Source organism: Lactuca virosa, chromosome 5, assembly GCF_052849685.1.
Source record: "Lactuca virosa cultivar CGN04683 chromosome 5, Lactuca_virosa_CGN04683_v6, whole genome shotgun sequence".
NCBI lineage: Eukaryota > Viridiplantae > Streptophyta > Magnoliopsida > Asterales > Asteraceae > Lactuca > Lactuca virosa.
In genome coordinates this window covers 351,536,302-351,561,699 of record NC_136430.1, presented here as the reverse complement: position 1 = coordinate 351,561,699, position 25,398 = coordinate 351,536,302, and the positions used below count along the sequence as shown (strand labels likewise).

At 33.5% G+C, this 25,398-nt stretch overlaps 3 protein-coding genes across 6 annotated transcripts; 1 reads left to right on the top strand and 2 right to left on the bottom strand.

The window, feature by feature from the left end:
• Positions 1 to 7,231: 7,231 nt before the first annotated feature.
• On the top strand, positions 7,232 to 13,904 carry LOC145116330 (RING/U-box superfamily protein). 4 transcript variants are annotated; one of them, XM_079052672.1, is made up of 7 exons: positions 7,232 to 7,380; positions 7,585 to 7,655; positions 9,775 to 10,521; positions 11,717 to 12,087; positions 12,848 to 12,946; positions 13,145 to 13,288; positions 13,420 to 13,904. In XM_079052672.1, the coding sequence occupies exons 3-7, from the start codon at positions 9,804 to 9,806 to the stop codon at positions 13,570 to 13,572; spliced, it is 1,485 nt and encodes a 494-aa protein (XP_078908798.1). In that variant the 5' UTR covers positions 7,232 to 7,380; positions 7,585 to 7,655; positions 9,775 to 9,803; the 3' UTR covers positions 13,573 to 13,904. The 4 variants fall into 4 exon arrangements, with proteins under 4 accessions (XP_078908798.1, XP_078908801.1, XP_078908799.1 ...); XM_079052673.1 differs by having other exon boundaries at positions 7,235 to 7,380; positions 7,466 to 7,655; XM_079052674.1 differs by having other exon boundaries at positions 7,235 to 7,380; positions 7,463 to 7,655.
• A 3,725-nt stretch (positions 13,905 to 17,629) lies between these two features.
• LOC145116327 (ras-related protein RABA1f) lies at positions 17,630 to 18,935 on the bottom strand. The gene is made up of 2 exons (XM_079052671.1): positions 18,489 to 18,935; positions 17,630 to 18,296 (listed from the first exon to the last, which is right to left on the bottom strand). Exons 1-2 carry the CDS (start codon positions 18,707 to 18,709, stop codon positions 17,864 to 17,866), a joined length of 654 nt encoding a protein of 217 aa, XP_078908797.1. The 5' UTR covers positions 18,710 to 18,935; the 3' UTR covers positions 17,630 to 17,863.
• A 1,219-nt stretch (positions 18,936 to 20,154) lies between these two features.
• Positions 20,155 to 24,082, bottom strand: LOC145117267 (TAF RNA polymerase I subunit A). Its single transcript, XM_079053575.1, has 9 exons — positions 23,507 to 24,082; positions 22,902 to 23,024; positions 22,741 to 22,823; positions 22,230 to 22,645; positions 21,974 to 22,146; positions 21,484 to 21,569; positions 21,200 to 21,333; positions 20,743 to 21,036; positions 20,155 to 20,523 (listed from the first exon to the last, which is right to left on the bottom strand). The coding sequence occupies exons 1-9, from the start codon at positions 23,855 to 23,857 to the stop codon at positions 20,357 to 20,359; spliced, it is 1,827 nt and encodes a 608-aa protein (XP_078909701.1). The 5' UTR covers positions 23,858 to 24,082; the 3' UTR covers positions 20,155 to 20,356.
• Positions 24,083 to 25,398: the final 1,316 nt, after the last annotated feature.

The window sequence follows — 25,398 nt, the reverse complement described above, 5'->3', positions numbered from 1 at the left end:
ATTTATGGTTTTCTTTGTGATGATGGATGACTTATGGTTTTATTATAAATGATTTTAAAAAGAAATTTTTGGTCTGTATTTTTGGGATGTTTCAAGTTGGTATCAGAGCCTTGGTTTGAGGGATTCAGGCACGCTCTCGGGTATGTCTGAACTCAAACTAAGGAATTGGTATGAAAATTTTCAAAAGAAAATCATTTTTATAAAAAGAATTTTGAAAAGAGAAAAGAACTTTGGAAAAATATAAAAGGGTGTGGTGCATGCAATCAGCCGAGCTCAAGTAATTACTCCCAAATTACCCATACAAGTTTATGTTATGATATGATTATCAGCTTTGCGAGAACAACATGCTAGATTAGGACTAAGGATTTAGGAAGGATGCCTTATGTGCCTATTATATGTGTATCAGCTCTATGAGAATTGCATGCTAGATTAGGACTAATGATCTAGGGAGGATGCCTTATGTGCCTGTTATATGTATCTCAGCTTTATGAACTGCATGCTAGTACATATTAGTCAGGGATAGCCTGAGAGAGATATGTTTGATTATGTTTACTCGATGCTCGAATGCTGCTTGCTTTGTGCTTTTAGGAGTTCTAGTAATCTTTTACTAACTAGTAAGTGAATATGTTACGTTACATATTGCGAGGATTAGATAATTTCAGAATGTTAGGTCTAACTCTATTGCACAGCTCTTGTTTTAGTCCAACCGTTGTAGGGAAGGATCTCTCATTCGAAGAATTATCTAGTCGTAGTGATATGTAATAGTATTCACGAGCTAGTTAGGGGGAGGTAGCAGGGACTTCTTATGCAGCTGATGGCGGAGAGTGGGTTGGTGATTACCCTAGGGAAAGCCTAGGAAGAGTTTAGTATGAGATCAGTTATAGTAGTAAAAGGGACTTGGTGGAGTCAAGGCAATTCTTGAGGAAAGTACGGATAAATGTGGAAGGTAGTATGGGCCCGTACTACTGAAAGTAGAGGATCCGTACTCGAATCAGGAAAGGCTGAGATGAATCCAGGAAACTTGTAGTATGTTAGATCCCACGAGATTTGATGAGTATACTGATGTTTGTTATGGTGTATTTTCAGTATGGTGGTTCTACATCCTAGGCCGACGGGCACTTCAGTGAGGGATCAGGCTCGGGCTCTGGATCCGAGCAGATAGATGAGCAGACGAGGGAGTTTATTTCGTCTAAGGTTACACACAACATTCTAGAGTAGATTCCTGTGATATTTGGATCGATCAAGGAGGGTATCTTAGAGCTTTTGGATGAGAAGCTGAGTACTTTTCGCACTGAGATAGCGGCCATGATGGGATCGCGCACACTTACCTTTCGGGAGTTCAGAGCATGTGGAGCTCCCGACTATTATGGGGCTCGGGACCCTATTGCTAGCAACAGGTGGTTGGCTGATGTCGCCAACGCGTTCCGCACCAGCAGATGTCCCGAGGGGGACAAGGTTAGGCTTGCATCTTGTCTTCTGAAGGACAGGGCACGTGACTGGTGGGAGGAGGTTGGGAGAGCTATTGGTGATGATACAGTGTTGGATGCGGTGACTTGGGGTGATTTCACGACCAGGTTTAGGGTCGAGTTCGCACCTGTTATTGAGGTGCAGTAGCTTGCTAAGGAGTTCCAGGATCTCCGACAGACAACTGAGACAGTGGCGAAGATTACCGCCAAGTTTAGGGAGAGGGCCCTTCTCGTTCCGCAGTACGTGGCGGATGAGGAGATGAAAAAGGCCCGATACCATGAGATGCTGAGGAGTAATATCAGACAGTTTGTGATCCGGTCCAGCTGCAGGACGTTGGAGGATATGATAGATAGCGAGGGCTTGTGAGAGGGAGATTGATTTGGAGATGGAGAGGAAGAGGAAGCCAGAGGTAGTGTCTGGCACAGAGGGCGCGGGCAAAAAGCCCAAGGTAGATTCCCGAGGGAAGGGCCAACATGGCCGAGGCCGCTGTGCCAAGTGCGGCAGGGGGCATGAGGGGCCGTATAGGGCGGGTAGTTCAGGTTGCTTCAAGTGCGGCCGAACTGGACATGTCAGCAGGGATTGTACTGCTACTACCACCACCACTACAACATCTGATCTGATTTGCTTTCATTACAATCAGAGGGGACACAAGAAGTCCCAGTGTCTGAGTCTAGCATCAGCAGGACAGGTGGTGGCACCCGCTCCTACCACTTTGAGGATTACAGACGGCCGTCAAGGCCGGGCAGAGGCGCCAGCGACGAAGAGCAGAGCCTTCCAGTTGACAACAGAGGAGGCACGTGCAACCCCTGATGTGCTTACGGGTATGTATCTTCTCCATTATCTCTTTATTATTTATGATTATTACTCATGTTTGTGTGTTTGTGTATATGATCGTTCTTAGTGAACGACATATCAACTATGGTATTGTTTGAATCGGGGGCTACCTGATCTTTTGTGTCGCTCGCACTTAGCAAGCGATTGAGTAGAGCTACGGGGGAGCTGAATTGCCCACTTGATGTAGAGATAGCAGATGATAGGACCGTCAGGGTTGCGAGGGTTCATAGAGGATGTACGCTACAATTATTCGATCAGTAGTTTTCAGTAGATCTGATTCCTATTCCCCTGCGTGGGAATAAGGTTATAGTGGGTATGGATTGGTTGAGCTCCAATGGGGTAGTGATTAACTTTGAGCAACAACTAGGTGGCGACATAATCTACAACTTTCGCTTAGACTCCGTCGACTAACTTTGACTTTATTTTTAAAGTTATATTTTAACAGACTTAGACAGGTAAAGTCCGTTAAAAATTCATAACTTTGTCATCCGACGTCCGTTTTCGTCTGTCTTTATATCGTTGAGCTCCTATTAACGAGATATTCGATTCTCGTTTAGATTGTGTCGGCTAAAAATCGGTCGATCTAAAATTCGAATTTCGGGTTGTGCACTCCTATGTTAAATCTTAGAGTAATCATAACTTCCTCATACGAAGTCAGATTTGGACGTTCTTTTTATGTACGCTCTCGGTTTAACGTATACTACAACTTTCGTTTAGATCACTAAGGCTAAAAAGTATTTTATCGCAAACTCACTTTTTACGATTCTCCGTGTCGTGTCGGTTTTGCCGCAAAACATCGACATATCATAATTTATTCGTTATAAGTCGGATTTTAGCATTCCTTATATTCCCGAAATCCTTGTTACGACTACTTGAACTTTCTTCATAGATATTGAGTCTATCTATCATTTTATTTTTGACGCTTATTTTTATTATTATTTTATTACATCGTTAATAGCAAGTATAATGCACATAAAATCACATAATTCATATAATACTCAAATAGTTCCTCTTCATTACTTCGAAATAGGTTACACTTGTTGACCATAACTATTACATCGTTATAATAATGCTTAGCCTAGAAACACGAGCGTTACATATATGGAACAAAAACCAGAAAAATACCCTAATTATAGATCTCCGGAATATCAATCCGGAATGTACGACCGTTCCGGACTGTAGACTGAAATACACTTTATTAGTCAAGAACGTACGAGTGTCAGATTTTGGACCAAAATCCCACCAACCAACACCAACTCTAAAACAACATCATAAATACTATGGAATATCGTATTACAGATACGAAGTCCGAAATGAAATTACGCATTCCAGAATATGATATTCCGGAGTATATGGTCATTTTTACAAAAAATATGATATTCCGGAGTATGTGGTCATTTTTACAAAAAATAAATAAATTGAAGTGATTATTTTTATTAACAACCATGTTTATAAGGGTTAGATTATTCAATTTCCCATTAATTAAATAAGTATCCAAGAATAGAAAATACACCCCAAATTAATATTATCTAACCTTGAGGATTTTACATCAACTCAATCCTACGAAATCCGCTTCAATATGTATCAACATATTTTTTTAATTACAAACTCTATAATTATTTATTTGATAACATCCACTTGCAATTATCAAATATACAAGGTGCAAAGTATATGTAAAAGGGGTCTTTGCACCATCATTATTTGATACATCACCTTTGGCTCTTCTATGTTGACCTTTTAAATACATTTTAAAATAAAAAAATATTTTTAATTAGTTTGTAATTAAAATATTACTATATGGTGTGTTTGAATTGTTTATATGTTTTTAAATAAAGTTACCATTTGTTTTTAATTATTATACGAATTAGGGGTAGTTTTCATGGCAAACAAATAGTCCATTGAAGATTTTATTATTGTTGGTTGTCCAATTGAGACCCTAACTTGCAAGTTAACCTACCTATGAACCACCATAAACATCCATTGTGTTGCTTTCATTTTCTTTTTGGCATAAGCCTAAAATATTCATAATTTGGAAAAAAAATTTACTTTGTTTTCGGTTATTTTTTATTAGGGTACAAGATTTGTTACCAAATAAAGTTGTGAATATCTCATATGAGGTTCATGCGATGAGCCGATGACCATTGATATATGCATTTGAATATGTAATTTTTAAAAAATTGAAATAAAATGATAACTCTACCTATTTTGTCTTAATATTTATTAAAAATATTAGCAATTATTTTCTTGAACTATTATTTTTTAATAATCACTTTATTTGTTTTATCAAATAACTATAAACATGTGTTCATATATACAAATACATCTAAGTCTTATACGATAATGGATCATGATTCAAACATGAATTATTTCTAGAAAATAATTTGTTGAACAACGTTCACCTAAACAACATTTCAAGTTAATCATATGAAAAAAAAAATTCAAACATATAAAAAATAAATACTTTAATATTCTAATGAAATTGTATTATAATCATCATATTTCAAAGATAAGATGATTTCATATATTCAATTATGTTTTTACTCTCACTTGAAAATTGTGTTTTCACTTTTTGATCTTAATACAAAAAAAAGAAAACATGTCTACACGCTATACCAAGTACCGATAGTAACAATGGAGTTTTATATTTGTATAAATTGGTTTTTAAACACAATCAACATACATTAAGTTATGCAATTACATGTGATTTGTTTGAATGTTTATATGAATTAAATGACCATGGGAATTATAAAATGTAATCATTTAATTATATAAGTTCAAATCATATTAATTAAATAATTGCATTTTCATTTCTGTTTTTTTTCCCTTATGACATTTTACTCTTTGGTTTTGCCTGTTACCTCAAGTACTTTTAACTTAAATGACTATTAAAATTATAATAACGTTATCATTTAGCCATCTAAGTTCAAATTATCATCATTTAGTTATTTACCAAATGATAACCGTACATCAAGTTGACGAAGTTATATAATTTGGTAAATGATTAAATGTAACTAAGTTGTAAGAATTTATGTAATTTGGCTATATCGTCACCATTTTAAGTATTGGATAAGATGAACATTTCATACTGAATTTATCATAACTAATAGCCTTAGACCACTGACAATGTAACTAAGTTGTAAAATTTTACATGTCATGTATATTATTAAATTGCTTGCCTTAAGTTGTTTTTTCTGTAGGTAAAATCTGTCATTTATACATATAAGTTGATATAACTTCTAAATATTTATAAGAAATGGAGTTTCCCTTCTCATATTATTAAATTTTTTTTGTTTTAGGGATACATAGGATAATAGTATTTGTTGAATTTATGGATCATTGAATCCCTTACATGTCCACAAACATTAGTTCTGACTTGTATGTGATATTAAAAAGTATACCACCTCTAAGTACAAATGTTTACTTGTTGATTTGTGTTATATTACTTCATCATAAACTTGCATTGATTATGTATACATGATAATTAAATTCACATACATACATTGAATAGTCAAAATGCAATACCAAACCTTGATAGCCCTGTAAGTTTGATATATATATATATATATATATATATATATATATATATATATATATATATATATATATATATGCGTGTGTGTATGTATGTGTGTACGTGTCGATGCTTAATGATTAATGCATTTCAATTAAAGTTATTAGTTAAAATTAAGTGGTATTGAAAGCTTGAAGTATATAACTATGAGAGTGTTTGTCTTTCCTTTTTAAATAACTTTTTAAATGACTTTTGAGACTTTTGACTTTTTCAAAAAGTCAAAAGTTTAAAAAGATGTTTGGTAACTTCAAAAGATCTTTTAAATTAGCTTTTTGAGAAGAATAAAAATGAGGGGTTAAGAAGTCATGAATATGTGACTTTTAGCAACTTTTGCATTTTTTCCCTTTGCCCCTCAAAAGTTTATACAAACACATTTTAAAACTATCTTTTGGAAAAAGACATGAATCAAAAAGTCATTTTCTAAAAAGGACTTTTTAATTTAAAAAACTATCCCAAACACCCCTATAACTAATACATCTATCCACCTTATTCAACCATCTAGCTTAACTAATACATCTATCCACCTTATTCAACCATCTAGCTTGCATGATCATTGTTGTCCTAAACATGGAAACCATTATATATGAATGCGAAATCATCATGAACCCAAAGATGTACACTGAATCCGATACCATATCTTACAATCCACTTCCTAATGACATGTCCCACAACACACCAACATTCTATAACAACTACTCATATACCACAAACATGGCAAAACCGAACTATGGAGAGGGAAATACGCAAAAAGCGTAGTGACAATGCAATGGTAGGTTTTGCTTCAGTGATGGACTTCACTCTCGATTTCTTATCATTTTTAGACTTCATTTAACCATCTTTTTCAGAATTTTCACTTATTATTGTTCATTTTTTCTATTTTTTGAAACTTTACTTTATGTTCCTAATAAGTACAAGTTAAAGAGTGAAATGGAGAGAAGTTGATGGAGCCCAGAAAGAAAGGTTAAAATTTTTTGATGTCATTGATTTTTAACTTTCATTTCAATTTGAAAGGATTTAAAAAAAATGATCTTGAAAATAAAACTTGAATGTAATCTTTTTTTCCTTTATTTCCACTCCGAACACATAAAATATTCATTTGCCTTTCATTTATTTTTAATCCGGATCTTTTTATTTTTCTTCTTTTATTTTCTCTCTCTTCACTTTTTTGGTGATATTTTTTTTTATTGTTTGTTATTATTATTTTTTCTACTTTCATAAGGCCAAGATAAAGAAGTGACTGAAATCGGAAAACTAATAAAATAAAAAATAAAGAGAAAAAGCACATGGACAGCATATATATTTTTGTAATAAATTGCATAAAAATGGGTAAATATAAATACGGAAAACGATTGCGGTTAAAGCCAAAATTGTAGAAATAAGTAGACAACGAGGGTTTTCATTTTCATCAGAATCTCTTTGTTTCTCTCAAAATAATTTATCTTCTCTTTTATTGGAAAATATTTAGATCGATTTTACCATCTCCAAGGCTCCGATCAACCCTCATTAGGGTATGTCCTTCATCAATCTACACCCAATTTCCCCCAATTTGTCTTTAATTTGTTTGTAGAATCTGATTTTAAGTATTTTTAGTAGATAAAAAAACAAAACCATAAAATTGATGTTGTTCGAACATACATGGATCATCATTGCTTGAGGGAAAAGGGTTTTTCCTTGGGGATTATAAATGTGTTGATGATCGTCTTTCTTGGTAGGGCTTTTTCTGTTGAAGGGGCTTTAAATTGGTAACTTAATACAAGCTCTGGAGTCCGTTGATGATAAAAAGGTACAGTTTTTTCGATGATTTGTGTTTTATTTTGATTTTTCGAACTGGGTTTTGTGGGAAATTATGCTGTTTGTTGACTTGTTTTGAGAATTTTTTATTTGTCGATGGAAGTTGTTTGATTTTGCTTATTCGAACTGGAAAATTTTCATTAGCAGGATTAAAACGGAATTAAAAACAACGAAACAAAATTAAACCCAGAAAATGCATTTGTTTACCCAAATGCCGATTGCTAGGTAAAAAAAAAAAACGAAAAAGGCACCTTCTTTTGTCAAATGCTGATTGCAAGATTATACTTGTGGTCTTTCATGTTTCTTGTTATTAAAAGATGCGTGAAAAATTGGGGCAATTCTTGATTATGGTTGAATTCCTGCTTAATTTTATCAGGCAACGAAATTTTTATAGGGTTTGAACCTATGGCATTGTGAAAAGAAAGGAGAAGCTTGTAGGGTTTCTTTCAATCTTTTATAGAATTCCTTATGTTATCATGTATGCCTTTAAGTAATGATCAAAAACTGCGATTGTGGTGTTAAATCACTCGGGTATTGAAATGTACATCAAAATTATGAAATCACTCTCTTGATTTGGAACAAAGAGAGCTTATGTGTTTTTTCTTTTTCATGTTTTGTGTTATTCGTAAAGTTAAACGAGTATATACTATTTAGGGTTTTATTATATACTATTTATCACTCGTAGCAATTTCTTTTCCTTGTTCCATGTTTAGCAACTATTGGCCAAATTTCTCCGCGTATAAAGGTTATATTATACCTATTGTTAATTTAAAAAGCTTGTGCTCTTGTTCTTTTGTCGATTTGTGTAGCTTCCATTTCTATGTCTTGTTTTGGATTATATCCGGAGTCAAAAGCACTCTCATGTTTTTTCTTATTGGTACTGTTTTGACTGTTTTTTTTTTTTTTTTTTTTTTAATGATTTTGAAAATGCACTACAAAAATGCATTTAAGTGATAAAGAGTTGCAGTTTCTACTTTTTTCCATCTAAATCAAAGGTGTTGTTTCTTTATGCATTAGTGGACTTAAAACACTTAATGGGGAGATGACTTAATATGGTAATCTGTATATGGGTGTTTTTTCTAGACTAAAAGCAAAATGAACGACTTAATAGAGAACATCAGAAAAAGAGACTTTCCATGAAGTTATAACTCTTTATCAGATATATTTTAAACATCATTTATCTAAACATACTTAATGTGAAAAAAAGAAACATACCCACCCTCTATGTACTATGCCTAGAAGGTGAACGGTGGAAGGTACTCTAATAGTTAGCATAAACTTAAATACTTAATAGAGGAAAAGAATGGTGAAATTTAGCATTTGTTTCAACTTGTATAACCTTTTTATAAGGTGTGTGGTGTCATATTAGTTAACTAAACTTGTGATGTAGTGAGCCTTCAAGAATATTTCAATTTTCAAGCATCATATGTAATACATTGCCTGTCGGTGTATTATTTAACTTAGGTTATTAGAGTTCCAAAAGGTGCAATTTTATAAATTCTTATGCACCACGTAACATGGTTCAATGGTTGCAAATACAGAGTGCCATATTAGGGTTAGGCTATTAATGCTTTTCATGTAGTCCCCTCAGTTTCGCCTTCTAAAATTTACTTTCTGTTTTTTGTGAGATTCCACTTTTTAAACACTCCTAAATGTACATATCCACATGTGTTCAGATCCTATAATGTATGTTTTTGTATATAATAAAACCCTCTAAAAGGGTGTTCTTTTTGACTTAATGAACTTAGTAGGGGCATGGCCTAAAGTGTTTCTTTTTGACCTAATGCAGAAAGAACGACTTCCTATAGAAAGTCTTTACAAGGAAGCTTTTTCCTCATTACCTCCTATTTTTTTTTTTACAAATTTGCCCTCATATTCTCAAATATTTTTTAGACATCATTTATCCAGACAACATTCACTCGAAAAAAAAGTAACAGGGTCTAATTTTGTTTTCGATTATAACAGCCTAAATGGTGACAAAAAACTAATTCTTGTCATCTTCTTTAAATGTTTATTGATTGTTCATTAATCGTTATAAAGTCTATACAAAACATTCTTCCAGGGTTTCTTAGGTTAACTAAAAAGTTTGTATTTTTTTTTTAAATTTTCAGGATTTTCTTGCAAATCATAACTCAAGAACATGGGACAACGAAACATGGTTTATACGGGTCCAATACTTGAAACAGAACATGGTCATCTTCATCCAGAAGCTTATGGTGGAATCCCAAGCTTCAACCCTCAACGCCTGCCCGAAAACCATACAATATTACCACCACTGCCCGGAAACAGAACTAGTTTCAACCCTCAACACCTGCCCGAAAATCATGCCCCCCTGCCCCACACAATGACTCAATACGATCATCATCCTCATAATGTATACATGACACCTCCTGGTGCTAGAATCTTTCCAGTTGCCATCAATCATGGGATTCCAGATCAGATTCCATTTTCCATTCGTGGAAGGAATGATGGTCAGTTTATGGATGGAATTGGAATTAATGGTGCATTTAAGAGAAAGAATGCAGAAGGGTTTCCAGGGAATATTCACTACTTTTATCCAGCAGCAGCAGCTGGGCCGAGTTCTTCGGTTGCGATTCCGATGAACACAGAGGGGGGAATGATGGATGGCGGTTCTGGTTCTGGTTCGTTTGGGATTCCGGAGTTTAGAGGGGGGAATAGAGGAGGTTCTGGTGGAATTGGGGTTGACCCTGTTTTGGCTCATAGTAGTGGGCATTTGATTCCAGGGAATTATGGTGTGCCTGCACCATGGTTAGATCAGCAGTTTTGTGGGAATGGTGGTGATTCCATTTCCGGTGCTTTTTCATGGAATCATGCTCCCGGTTTACCTTATCTTCAAGGTATTGTTTAGATGTTCATTCAAATGACCCCTAATTTGTATTTAGTGTGAGAATCGCAAGAATTTACCTTTGGGAATGATCTAATCACAAGATTTCCATTTTTGGTGACTTTTAAAATTATTTACTTGCCATGTATTACTATCACAAAGCATTGAGGTATGGTTTGGTATGCTGGAATCGGAGAAGGAATGGAATGATTAATTTGCATCGGAATGGAAAAAAAAAATGTTTGTTGTGCTTGATGGAAGAGAAGGAATCTGATCCCTTTCATTTTGTTAATTTTCATTCCAAATTGGGAAATTGTTATATAACCCCATTTTATTTCTAAAATTTTAATGACATGAATCTCTTTTATGAATTTCATGATTTTAATTAAATTATAATTTTATTATTTAAAAATTAATAATCTTATTTGGGTGATTGGGTCTTAATGAACTTTAAGTTTATAGTTTTGTAAATAGCAAATTCTGTAATTATACTGTAATTTTGTCTTACATAGATCATTTCTGTAATTTCAGTATCACACAGGGACCATTTCTGTAACTGCAGTATTATAGGGATCATTCTATAATATCGCTATTACATATGGACCATTTCTGTATATTTTTCTTACACAGGGACCATCACTGTAATTTCGCTATTACAAAGGGGTCATCTCTGTAATTTTGTCTTACATAGAGACCTTTACATAATTTTTACACAGGGACCATTTGTGTAATTTTCCCAAACATAGGGACCACCAGACGATTTTGCAGCGACCATTTCTGTAATTTTCTTAAACATATGCATCACTAGATAATTTTGCAGCGACAATTTCTGTAAATTTCTCGAACATAGGGGCCATTAGATAATTTTGCAAGGATCATTTCTGTAATTTTCTCAAACATGAAGACTATTAGACAATATGGCATGACTTCTTTAATTTGCCTGTAAAGTAGTTATATTTGATAATGATAATGTATAGAGCAGTTTTAAAACTATACCTTGTATTCATTTCACAATCACATATAATATAAAAAATTCATTCCATTCCTAGTTTCCTACAGGCCAACCAAACACTATCATGGAATGTAATGACCCATTCCATTCCATTCCATTACCTTTTCCATTCCATTTCCATCCAACCAAACAGAACCCCACCCTGATAAAACATTCCAATTAAATCAATCCAATTTTAAATTTTTGTTTAATGCAGGACATATGAACGAGGCTGCAAACATCGGATTACATGGATATGGAAACAGGAATTCGGGAGCTTTTGTGCATGGACCCCACAATCTCCACCACCCACCACCGCCACCAATGCCGCCAATGCAAGGCCACAATATGAATATGGAGTTCCATTCTCAGTTAGCATCAACATCACTCAGACTTCCGGCAAACACCGCCACCATAAATCCTTTTCAAAATGGGATGGAACCACCCGGGCCCGGGCCTAGATTTGTGGGTCCCACACCCACACCGCCAACTGGGCTTAGGGTTTATCGGCCTCACAGACGCGAGTTGATGCTTGAGGCAACTGCAAGGCATCGTGGCTTTCCTCATCTCAGAGTTCTCCCTGAAGATGTATTCTCTCTTATTTCATGCAAATTTCCCTCAAGGGATAATTAGTAATTACTTATTTATGCAAGGGACTGGATTTCTTACCAATTTATGAAGCCGTGTTCTAATTTGTTACCAAGTTTTATATTTATATCTGCTTATGCAACCATATAGGTAAATAATGCATAAGTTGGTAACAAATTGGTAGCAAATTGAAACATGGTTGCATAAATGGTAAGAAATTCACTTTGTTGCATAAAGTGGTAAAAAAGTAACTTGTTTGCATAAATAAGTTTTTCGCATTTATATGCTCCGGTATTAAATAATTCTCCCTCCGTTTCAAAATAAATACAACTATTTGACCGATTCCGGTCTTGTTCTTGGTTGCAAATGAGTATGGAATTGAAGTTTGTTGAAATTCCTAAAAATCCTTGACCATATGATTTCAACATTCCATCCCTCTTGTTAAAAATATTCAAATACACTTTTACTCCTAGAATTTCACAAGTCAATGCCTCTTACCTCTCTTGGTTTCCCGAATTCCATTCCACTTCCTGCCAACCAAATGTGTTACAAAATTCAATTCCCTTCATATTCCAAATCCATCAAATTCCAATTCCTTGGACAGATTTTTTTTTTTCTTTCCAAAAACACTCTACGAACCAAACGCTTGTTATCATTATAAGAGTGTATGTAGTAAATAGTAAACGTTGGATCTAAATTCCAAGAAAAACAAAATCTTGAGTTTGTTACTTTGACTAATTCATTTGTGTTTGACATGTAGGGAGTTGCAATCCTTGATATTTCTGGTTACCATGAAGTAGGACATTCAGTTGACCATCACAGAGATATGCGCCTAGATATCGATCACATGTCATATGAGGCAAGTTGTTAAACAATCTTTTTTTTTTTTTTTTTTTTTTTTTTTTTTTTTTTTCATTCCAAACAATAAAAAAAAGGTTCACATTTCCATCAATGATATAAAGATTATAATTTTTCTTAATGGGACGTTATACATCTAATTCAATTATATACAAAGATATTGTCACGTGATTCTTGCAATATTTTTGTTTCTATTTAGGAACTTCTTGCACTTGGTGAACAAATTGGAAGCGTTGGTTCACGCTTATCAGATGATTTCGTTGTAGAACATCTAAAAACAAGAGTATTTACATCATCCAAATCTTCTAATGATCAAGAACTTAACTCTTGCGTAATTTGTCAGGTATTTCATATCATAAAATAGCAACCTACTTTCACAAATGCTCTTGTATCCATCTACATGTCATATTAGTATATGTTTTATTGTTTGATAAGTAGAAAAAATGAAGGATTTGTGATTTGTGTTTTTTACAGACAAATTATGATGATGGAGAAGAAATAGGGGTGGTAGATTGTGGGCATGAGTACCATGTGGAATGTGTTAAAAAGTGGTTGGTGGTGAAGAACACATGCCCCGTTTGCAAATCAACAGCACTTGCTGGACAACCAAAGGAGTCGGTGTCATGAAAATGAATCCAAGAAATGGAAAGGGAAACATGAGAGCTTGAAAAAGATTCGGGCATCGTGTTTTTCTTTTTATATATATAAATATATATATATTATATAAGAGTAAAATGAGAGAAAGAAAGGTGATGGTGTTGTTTCTCTTGTTATAAATTATGGTAAATATTGAAAACGTGGGTTGGTTGAACCTTTTTGTACAGACTTTTTTTCCTGTTGGTTCACTGGGTGTCTGTCGGTGGATTGGAATGGATGATGATGATGTTGATGGATGATGTTGTTTGGGGGTATGGATGTACTTATGAATGTTAATATCAGGGTGAACATTCTTCATTCAATCTCTCTTTTACTTTTTTTTGCTTTGCTGCTGGTTTTAATAATGCTAACTTTACTTTCCAAGTTCGTTTTGAAAAACAAGAGGATATTATTTACATAACTTAAAAACAAGTTTTAAAGCTTCTCTTTTCTCTTCATGCAGATATATACTTTAGTACTTTACATCAAAAACTCAAGCAAAAACTTGTCATTTTCCCATCTAGCTGGGTGTGTGTACAAAACTTGATTTACACATAAAATTGAAGTTTTATCTGATGTAAAAGTCCTTGTATTTTGCCTGACGGGAAAAAAAAGATAAAAGAATCTAATAAATGTTTCGTAGATTTGAGATTTTATAACAAAAGTCATTTTTTACAAATAAAATATTATTGTTTGACAAAAATTAAAGAATTTTTTAAAAATGTTTTCTTTTTATAATTTTGTTTCAATTTAGTTTTATTACACTACTTTCGTTCCATATTTATTGTCTATTTTTTTAATTTTGAAATCTTTATTGTTCAACTTTGACTTTAAATATTTTTGATTTTGATATATAATACTCGATCCAAAATATATGAATGGATTGTGTTTAAATGTCTTTTCATTGTTATAAGTTTCATCAAGTAATATATATAACACAAATAAAATATTTAAAGTCAAAGTTGAAAAATAAAGACTTCAAAAATAAAAAATGAACAATAAATATGAGACATAAAGAGTATTTTATTATAATCTTATTTTATTCTTTTTATCTAATCAAAAATAATTTCAATGTAATTTCACTGTCTATTTAGATAGCCTCAACGTATTCTCGTTAGTCTTAATTTATGTCTCATCTGTTATCTTATTATAATCTTATTGTATTTTTACTTCTCTAAAAAATAATTATTATATTATAATATAATTATATTCTTTTTTCTAACGTATGATATTATTATCTAACAAAAATATAATTATATATATTCTCAACCTAACAGATGTATTTTGTGTATGATAGAAGGTAACCTTAGTAATTTTTTTTAAATAGGTGTTTTGTTTTGTAATTTTTATATTATTATTTATATTAAATTTTAGAAAGTCATTTAAAAAATTATAATGAGACGATGTGTGTCTGGTAGGTAGAAAAATATAGTAAGACGATGAAATAAGATTATAGAAAGTCATTTAAAAAAACCTTTAAAATTTGATCTTATTTTTTAAAAAGATATCGTATTTTGTTACTAACGGTTGATAAATTTTTTACGGTTTTTACGGGATAATGTCACTGAGGCCTAACAAACTCTGCCGCTTTGTTTTAAAATGTTCCTAATGCTTTTTTTGGTAGTCTAACTTAAAGTCTGTTTTTACCTGCTATTTTAGACCATTAATTGTAATGCCACATAAGCACAATCTAGTACACAGGGATCCTATGTGTAAACTTAGTCAAGTTCACAATATGTTCACGATTTCTGCAAAACGAAGATTCCATGAAACGACCATATATGAGAAGTCAAACCACTAATTGTTGGAGGAGGCTGGGTTCATGATTTTTACTGAAACCACCATATTAGATTCCTTCCACATACAATAACTCCAAAACACAGAGCTCAAAAATTAGATTCTAATATCCAACAAAGTTACCACTTGGAAGAGACATTTAATCTAAAGGTTTGTGTGCAAAAAGTTTTATGTTAAATAATAATATAATTTCTTTACACTGTTCACATGTGTACACATAATGATCCGTAGACAAATTATAAGGGTGGTTGACGGGCCTATATGATAAGGCAAACATTGTTAAATGTTCTTTGCTAAACTTAGGTGGGTGTTGATTTTGACATTTGAGAAAGAGAAGCAAAAAAAAAAAAAAAGGTTGAACTGGTAAGCGTTTGCAGACATTGTGAACCCAAAAAACCCTAAAGCCCTTAATGTGTGTGTGAAAAACATGAGTTCTTGAGTTTTAGAGAGGACCGGTGGTAGAAGGAGAAGACCGACATGTAATTAAAGAAGAAATGGAAGTGTGGTGTGGCCATATCATTAATGACAAGGCAAGGGTAAGTTCATTTTTCTTAAAATGGTTTTTTTAACATGAGAAAATGGACTTTAAGCCTTTAGACTACCAAAAAAACATTAAGGATCTTTTAAAACAAAAACACATTGACATAGTTTGTCCTTTGTACTTTTTTATAGGCTAAGAGGGTGTTTAGGATAAGTTTTAAAACAACTTTTAGCTTTTAACTTTTTCAAAAAGTTAAAAAAAAAAAACCAAAAGATGTTTGGTAAAGGAAAAAAACTTTTAGAAGTAACTTTTTGTGTAGTAGGAAAAATGATGTTTCAAAAAGTCATGAAAACATATCTTTTTGAGACTTTTGAACCCCTAAAAACCTAAATTATTTTTATACCCTCAACTGCCCTAATCAATTCACCCACATTTACGTTCATCACTCGTTCTCTCTGCTCACCCTCGTTCTCTCCGCTCGTTCACCACTCCGAGGCCATCGGCGATCCTCCTCCAATCAACCAACATTGTCAGAGTCTCCTTCCTCCATCTCTGATAAGGTAAGCTTCACCTCCGATTTGGTTTTCCTTTGTATCGATTTTCGATTTTCATTAGCAAAGAAAATGCCCTTGACGATTTTCGATTTTCCTTCCATTGTATTGATTTGTTCCTTCGATTATCATACCCGTGGTGTTCTGATTTTCGATTATTATACTTGTGTTGCTTCTTCCAATTTGTTTCTTTAGATTCTGACTTTGAGAGTGTATCGATTGTACTGTGTTGATGAAATATTGATTAAATTGATGAGATATTGTGTTAACAGGTATTGATTTGTGAAATTGATCAATTATTGATTTGAAATTAGTGAAATTGATGAAATATGGATGAAATATTGATTAAACTGATGAAATTTTTTTGTTCACAGGACCGATTTGTGTTAACAGGTATCCATTTGGAAATTGTTTCAATTTGTTTCTTCTGATTTGTGTTGTTTCTTCCATTGTTTTTCCATTTTTTCTGTTTTGATTAACTATAATTCATGAAAGATTGATTAGAAATTTGTGAAATTGATGAAATCATTTTGGAAGGTTAATGAAATTGGTTTGTTGTTTAAATGTTTTTTTTAGTCATTTTATATGTAAAAGTTAAACCAAACACTTTTTAAAAACAACTTTTGACTTTTGCCCTCAAAAGCTAATCCAAACACATTTCAAACACCCCCTAAAAAAAACTTCTTTTGTAAAAAATGCTTTGGACTTTTGCCCTCAAAAGATAATCCAAACACATTTTAAAAAAACTTATTTTGTAAAAAGTCGTTTTACAAAAATGACTTTTGAAGTTAAAAAGTAATCCCAAACACCCTCTAAAATCATAAACATTTGCAATTTCTTGTCCTCTTTGTTTGAAAAAAGTAAAAGTCACAACTTAATTCGTAAATAAGCCCAAAGCTTACGACTTTTCTAACAAGAAACCTGCAACGAAATGCAACTTTTATCAATTTATATTTTATACAGTATGTTTCAGTTTGTTAAGGTGTTACCAATTTGTGCCGTAAAATGAATTTATTACCATCAAAATTGGTAAAATTTTGCTGACAAAACTGGATATTTTTGGTTAAAATGTGCGAGTTCATTGCATAACCAACTCAGTAACCCTTTAGACGCTCCACATCGTCAACCCATCACATTTTTTTAAGACGATTTTATAAGATCAAAGATTTTGATGCTCAAGAAACCATCAAAACAAACATCCCAAATTACTTCAATGGAATGTTAAAAACGAAAAATGTTATAAATCTTAAGAACAAGTATCCAAATATATAATACATGATCCGATCCATAGTAGTTAACAAATCAAATAATACAAAAAGACCAGAAAATTTTGAAGTAATACCAGCAGCCTCGTCTACTGAATTTCTTGTTAAAAAAGCTCAAAAACTAACCTGATATCAAACATATCACCAGAAACTTCAAAAATCTTGATCCTCATTCTCCCCCATTTTCATCAACTAGAACAGCAACCAACTTTCTTGACAGCAGAAACATCATCTTTTGATCCAACATTAATTGTTTGCCCTTTAGGCAAAGCCCCAGGATCATTCCCAATATCGAGTGCTTTTCGGCTTACCACATGATATATCTGTGTAAGAACTTCAGTGAAAGAATCCTCCACATTCATGGCCTCAAGAGCAGATGTCTCCATAAAATACGTGTTTTCTTTTTCTGCAAATGTCTTTGCATCTTCTGTGGAAACTGCACGTAAGTGACGCAAGTCTGCTTTGTTTCCTACTAACATTATCACAATGTTTGAGTCACTGTGATCTCTGAGCTCTTTCAACCATCTTTCAACGTTTTCAAAGGTTACATGGCGTGTTGTGTCGTACACAATCAAAGCACCAACAGCTCCTCTGTAGTAAGCACTCGTGATTGCACGATACCTGTAGGCCAGAAATCAGAAAATAGAAAGTGTAATTTGATTCTTACTATGTTCCCCCAATTGTTATTGTAAACCCTAAAAAACCCATAAGTTGAGACAAAACTCTCATTTGATTACCATTTCACTAAGTACGTGATTGAATCGGATTCAATTGAAGCAAGCATAAAGAAAAGAAGGAGGGTAAAATACGAACCTTTCTTGGCCAGCAGTATCCCAAATCTGAGCCTTGATGATCTTCTCATCAACGCGAATACTCCTGGTGGCGAATTCAACACCGATTGTGGATTTAGATTCAAGACTAAACTCGTTCCTAGTGAACCTGGAAAGCAGATTAGATTTTCCGACACCGGAGTCTCCGATGAGAACGACTTTGAAGAGATAATCGTAGTCATCGTCAGCTCTATACGCCGCCATCAGGTTTCAGTTAGTATGATTCAATGAGAGCTTCGGTTGAAGAATGAGTATCAAGTAAACCACTTCAAGTCTTCGATTTTTAAAAGAAGATCAGCAACGAGCAGGGATGATTCATGTAGACGTAAAGAGACGCCGACTCGTCTCGGAGCTGAAGAGATGTTGGACTGGCAAGGGACTGTCAACGAGGGAACTGATTTGCTCTTTTATCTCTGAATTTCATTTTAAAAATGAATAAATAAGAAACTATAAAATATATGTGGTTAAGTGGTTTTCAAAATTGTTGCCCTATCATATCAGGTCAAACTTGAAGAAACTATAAAATTTATGTGGTTTTCAAAATTGTTGCCCCTATGATATCAAGTCAAACTTGGAAGGGGTGTTAACTTTCTTTCCCTCTTTGTACATGTGGTTAGGTTTTTATTGCATTTTTATTGTAATAATTGTCCCACTATTTGCATATTAGTTTTGTATGTAGATGCATACATGCTCATCTTTAACTATGGTATGTCTTTTTTCCCATTTGTCACAATCCTAGTTATTTCTTCTTTGTGGATTGAAAAATTTCTTTCTTGAGGTTTCTGGGCTAATGTTGCATTTGGAAGAGATCATCCATCCCGATTAATTTTTCTTTGTGGATTGATAGATATTTCACTAAGAAATATATTTCTTTCTTGGCTGAAGTTTCTGGGCTCATGTTGCATTTGGAAGAGATCACCCGATATAGTTGTTCACACCTTACCTCCCATTATGTTATGGGACAAAAAACTACTTTTGATGTCAAAAGTAACTCTTTTAAACATACATTCATAGATCTTAGAATCATAACATCACTATGTATGAACCACCCATTGGATTTATGATGTACTACTTTCTCATTTTTTGTTATTTTGTATGAGACAACTTTTAAAGTAGTTTATCTCATTATGAAACTACACTCTTCAAACCCATGAGAGGTGAAACTCTTATTAGATTCACACATACATGTTTCCTTCCTATCCATCTAAAAACAAAAACATCAACAAGTGTAATAATGTAAGAGTAGATTTGTCTTCCAAAGGGTCATCCAAAAAGACGCACCTAAATAAATAAATAAATAAATAAAAAACGTCATTAACCATATCATGTTGATACTTGAATACCAGTAGCTATCTACAATGTACCACATGCTTCCCAAAAATTCCAAGCATGTGTTATGACAAGCTAAGCATATCTCATCAACCGAAAATAATGAAACCATGACATGATACTTAATGAAAGTACAATATCCACTGATGATATATATTGATCAAGACCATCTATATATGTATAACCAGAAAAAAAAAATCTTAAACATGTAATGCTCGTAGACACTTAGACATAGCTTATAGCTTGTAGAGAGACTGAACCCCTCATGTATCTTTTTCAACGACAACACACATTAACCAAATAATTATTACTAAAACAAATGCTCTAAACAATATTATAATATATATATTTATATGCAAGTAGAAAATTACAAAACTTGAGGGTAATAAATAGCCTAACTTCTACCAAAACTTTGAGACACCCTCTCGTAAATACAAAAAGATAATGGACACAAGGCCATTACCTTTGAGTTTGGCCAATAAATACATACATCAATACCTGGTTGTAGAATGTAGAGACCCTCTAAGCGACATAAATTCCAATAGCATTCTCCACATGCATCTTCAAAATTGAGATTTCTCGACTCTTTTCTTTCTTTAAGTATGTACAAGCCTTCACAACATACGCAAATTCCGAACCATAAAGATGACACGCCGAAGCTGCTTTGCAAGCTAAAAGCTCCACATTCCCTGTTCACAGTGTAACATGTCAATGTCAGGACAACACATAACATGATATAACAGGTTGTATTGTGTTTGTCAACTAGACAATAATTACAATTTTTTCTCCCACCCAAAAAAGGTGGGACAAGGACTCGCTCTCACTCTCAAAATCTCTAGTCTGTACAAAAAGACGTAAATGCCCTCCCTGTCCTCATCATTGAAAATGTTGTCTAGGGTAGTGGATACCTGAGGAAACTTCTGATGCGAGTATGGTTTGGGTGAAATGACGTGTCAGCCACCATCGACAACGTATTCTCCAATTCTTTCTTGATGTGTTATCTTTAAACATGTCAGGGGTATTCTTGGAATGTTTTCTGGAACTATCTTTGCCTTCACCCACACAGCTTGACATTCTGTCCTCGTCACATTGAGAAAGCCTTATGAAGCAAGAAGCAAACTCTCTCCAGATATTGCAGTCGGCATATGTGGCATCTAAATGCAAAGCAATCATTTCTACCAAAATTTCTGTATTGTAAAACCCTGGAAAATTATATAAAAATCAGACAAACAGGACTTATGATTTATAGCAATCTGGACAAAAAAACTCCAAGAAAATAAAAGGCTTTTTGATGACAAAAAGAGTCATAGAAAATACATTAATATATGCTACATGTGAAAGGAAAGGTTCAAGATGATAACATACCATCATGATGAAAGCTTATTAGCTTTGAAAGTGAGTGGCTACAAGTTGGATCCTTTTTTAATGTCTCCTCAAAGCATGCACACAATTTGGTTGCATCCTCATTGGAAAAATGCTCCTGAAGACTAGCTTTTAACCTTCATCATTAGAAAAAAAAAAAAAAAAAAAAAAAAAAACTTAATTAATAAAAAGTTGCAAAAATTAATCGACATAATGAACCAACTTGACACTTAAAACCCTAACATTAAGTTCTCGGCTCTCACAAATAAAATAATAAAAATGATCACCTAAAAGGAAGTGTGGCATCAGAAATTTGAACAACACTTTCCACCTCTTCTATAGCTTCCTTCACTTGATCCCCAAACAACAGCATCTGACAAAATGGAAGGTGCAATTTTAGTTATATTTGAGATAAATTAGAGGGTTAAAATTGTCATTTTGCTGTTTAACTCCCTAATCTTTTAATTGTATCCAATAGGTCATTAAGCTTCTACTGTGGCAGACAGTTGGCGAAACTGTTTACATTTTATATATGTATAGGGCACCCATTCTTGTCATTGTCTCCAACTGTATGCCACGTAGGATGCCATGTCAGAGTAATTACGGGTTTACCAGGTTAAAATTGGTCCCAATGGTGTAACTGAAAACACATTAGATGTTTAATGACCAATTGAAGACAGTTAAAAGATTAGGGACTTAAATAGCAAAATGGCAATAGTTTGTGGCTAAAAAGTGACATTAACCCTAAATTAGAAAGTGAAGAGAAATGCTGCTTGCCTGTATGAGAGGAAGTAAAGCCTCAAAAGCTGGTGGAGTAGAATGAAGAGCACCTCTTAAATGCTTCACTGCAGCCTTATAGTGATCAGTGTGTATTCTCTTTTGAAAAGAGAGAAAATCCTCAAGTTCATTTGTGCTTGGAAATCTCAAAGGCATCAAGAAATTTTCAACATCTGTACAAGTATAAACCAAAATAATTCTTCAATGATTGAATTTTATTCAATAAATGTTGTACAATCAAACCCCTATTACCTACCACGAGCATAAAATATAGAACCATATCGCTTGTTGCCAGTATGAGGGAATTGAGAAGAGTTGTCAATTTGATCACTCTCAAGAGAGTTCAAATGTAGTTCCTCATATTGCATTTCCTTTTTCACATTATAATCAACCTCCATTGGAACTACTCTATTTCCATCAATTGTTTTGCCAATTCTGATGGAGGTGTTTGAATCCCTTTCGAAAGCGGAATCGGAATCTTGGACTTCAACCACACATTGTCCATTGGAATGGTCAATTCCGGACATTCCTGACTGAATGGAAGTAGAAGGTTCAAGTGAATCCTGTAATTGCATCTCTTTTTTAATGGAATTGTACCATAGATGAGAAAAGGCTAACCCCGCAACCAAATTTGCTATTGGGTCACTTGTGAAGTCTGTTTCTTGCAGAAAACTGATAGAAAACTATTTAGTTTGATTAGAATTTACAATAAAGCCCTTATATATACAGACTAAAGAATAAAAAGAAAGGTACATGACAAAAATAACCTTATAACAGCCTGGTAAGCTCCATCTGAGTCACCTTGTGAAAGACAGTAAAGGAGGAATTCTAACTGTACATCAAACCTACCCTGCCAAAAATCCAAAACTTCAATAAGGGCAAAAGATAACATATTTATATAAAACGTATGTATCAAGACTATAGATACCTTTAACCACCGCCTATTTTTTGTAATTGCAAAATTCTTTTTCATCCATATTTCGTATAAATGATGGATTTTTCTTGTTTTTGTTTTTGCAGATCCCATGTGTTCTAAAAGAGCCAATGTAGCCTACATTGCAAGTGCATAAACAAGTAATTACTCAAGCAGCAATGACATAGGTTAAACTAAAAATAAGAGAATATTTAGAAAACTAGGCAATGGTGATCAACAATTGTTTCATCTATATATGATGCTGCTATAGTTGCATAAAGAATATGACAGGATAGAAACCATTCAAGGTGCTAAAGGAACAAACAGCTACCAAATTATGGGGGAGTACTGGAAGTCAAGAGAATTCCTACTAAACACTAATAATAGTACGTTTCTAGTTGATTAGATCAAACTCAAAATGCATCTCTGATTTCCAAGAACATGCATTCTTACTAAATTGAGGAAGATTAGGCGTAAAGGTACATGGTTTACAATGTGTACAGCCGCCTTCTACGAGTTAAATCAATTGCATTCGGCTTGAATCTTGGATCATGGGATGTATTAAGTTGATTAAGTTAAAGTGTATCTGTAATTTCTTTACAAAAGGCAAATGAATATACCCAATATTTAGTCCGATTCGTCGATAAACTGTTCTCCCTGTGCGTCCCCTTCAACAACACGCTCAACACACCGGACGCTTCATCCCAATTTTGACGCCGAATCAGTTGTCGAAGAAGGTATCGCAGTTTATTCCGATGTTCCCACCGCAAACTACGCATATCTCGCCCTGAGCCTCTCTTTAAAGTATACGAGGGCTTCGTTACAGATAATATGATTCTTTTAATGTTCCTCTTCCTCGATGATGCAACGACGACGGCGTCATCGATCTTACTCCGATTCGCCTTCGTTGCTTTTCTCTTTTTCAGTTTGTTAACGTCTTCGTCTTCATCGATTTCCATGGAAAGGTCCATTGGGTATACCAGTTCGTCAATACGTAGGGCTATCGCATTCTGTAGTTCAGATAGTTCGCAGGCGAGGTGCTCCCCCTATTATGGCGGCGACCGAGGAAAACTGAAAGTGAGTGCTCGGCGAGCGCGACCGAAGTATTCCGGCGGGGACGTTTGAACTCTTGCAAGGGTTTTCAATTTTGTTGGGTTTGGCTTTGTCCCTTCGAAGTCTAATCCATTTCTACTAGCAGGATCCGTCAATTCGGTCCAATAGGCCAATAGGGTTGCATTTAAATAGTAACCAGGTTTTCTTTTTCTAGTAAAAAACCGAACTTCGAAAAAATTCAACTTGAGGTATATGAATCTTTTTTTTTTTCCTTAAAATAAATTTATTTATTTATTTTTATTTTTACTCATATTTGAGTTAAATAAATTTTATATTTCTCTATTAAAGATAAACAATTTTTAGTTTTGTCTATCTTGATTGTTGCTACCAAAATAGGTTGTTAGATGTGTTAGTTGATAAAAAGTAAAAACAATATATGTAGTTTGGGATGGATGAATTTTCATATGTTGTAGGATGAGAAATATAAAAAAATGAAGATAAAAAATCTATGTAACAAATAAGTTTGGAGAGATCAACCCTAACATCAGGTTTATAATAACCTCCATTTTGAGCCATTCATTTGGTTTCCAAAATAGAAAATAACAAAAACTTATTACCTTAAATTGTTGTTATTAAAGTTAGGGAACAAAAAATGGTTTATTCCACAAAAATCATTATATTTATAATATTGTTATGTTTTAGCTCCAACTTTATTTTTTGTTCCTCATTTGCTATTATATATTAGAAAACGTTTTATTTTTGGGCCATTGGCCGGTCACCAACAGATCATGATGATGTGTCGGTTTCGTATTTTTCATAGTTTGCATTTAGCCCAAATATTTACGTATGAGTTTGCATTTAGCCCCAACATTTACGTATGAGTTTGCATTTATCCCCAATATTTTTTTTGTTCCCCATTTGCCATTATCTTTTAGAAAAAAAAAATCATTTTAGTCATTGACCAGCCACAAATAGGTATTTTAAAACGTAATAAGTATAAAATGAAAAAAGGAAAATATGAAGGCAAGAGTCAAAACTACGACCGGGGTGGGGCGTGTTAGCTACTAAATCAATGACTCTCTTTTTTGTATTATTAATGTTTGTTGTATTTAATATACACGTGTATTTTAAAATGATGGAAAATACCTAGTGTAAGTCATGAGTTCGTGGCATCTAATAAACAATATGTCATGGTAATCTTTAAGCCAATTTAAATTGTTAATTCATTCACAACTCATCTAAGAAACAGTTAACTATTTATAATGACATATTTATTGGGAAACCAAATACTTCTAAAGAGTCAAAACAGTTAATGGTTTTTTTTTTTGTATTATCAATGTTTGTTGTATTTAATGTACACATGTATTTTAAAATGAAGGAAAAAAACATAGTGTAAGTTTTGAGTCTGTGACATCTAATAAACATTATGACATGCTAATCTTAAGCAAATCAAAATTGT

Bases quoted from the DNA above. Each gene is read 5' to 3' on its own strand.
- LOC145116327 (XM_079052671.1), bottom strand. From the start codon at position 18,709: ATGGCGGCGTATAGAGCTGACGATGACTACGATTATCTCTTCAAAGTC. The intron at 18,297-18,488 runs GTTCGTATTTTA...TCTGGCCTACAG, and splicing joins GATACTGCTGGCCAAGAAAG to GTATCGTGCAATCACGAGTG.
- LOC145117267 (XM_079053575.1), bottom strand. From the start codon at position 23,857: ATGGACCTTTCCATGGAAATCGATGAAGACGAAGACGTTAACAAACTG. The intron at 22,824-22,901 runs GTATCTATAGTC...GATTTTTGGCAG, and splicing joins AAAATAGGCGGTGGTTAAAG to GGTAGGTTTGATGTACAGTT. The intron at 22,147-22,229 runs GTAGGTAATAGG...ATACTTGTACAG, and splicing joins TTCTATATTTTATGCTCGTG to ATGTTGAAAATTTCTTGATG.
- LOC145116330 (XM_079052672.1), top strand. From the start codon at position 9,804: ATGGGACAACGAAACATGGTTTATACGGGTCCAATACTTGAAACAGAA. The intron at 12,088-12,847 runs GTATTCTCTCTT...TTTGACATGTAG, and splicing joins TCAGAGTTCTCCCTGAAGAT to GGAGTTGCAATCCTTGATAT. The intron at 12,947-13,144 runs GCAAGTTGTTAA...GTTTCTATTTAG, and splicing joins TCGATCACATGTCATATGAG to GAACTTCTTGCACTTGGTGA.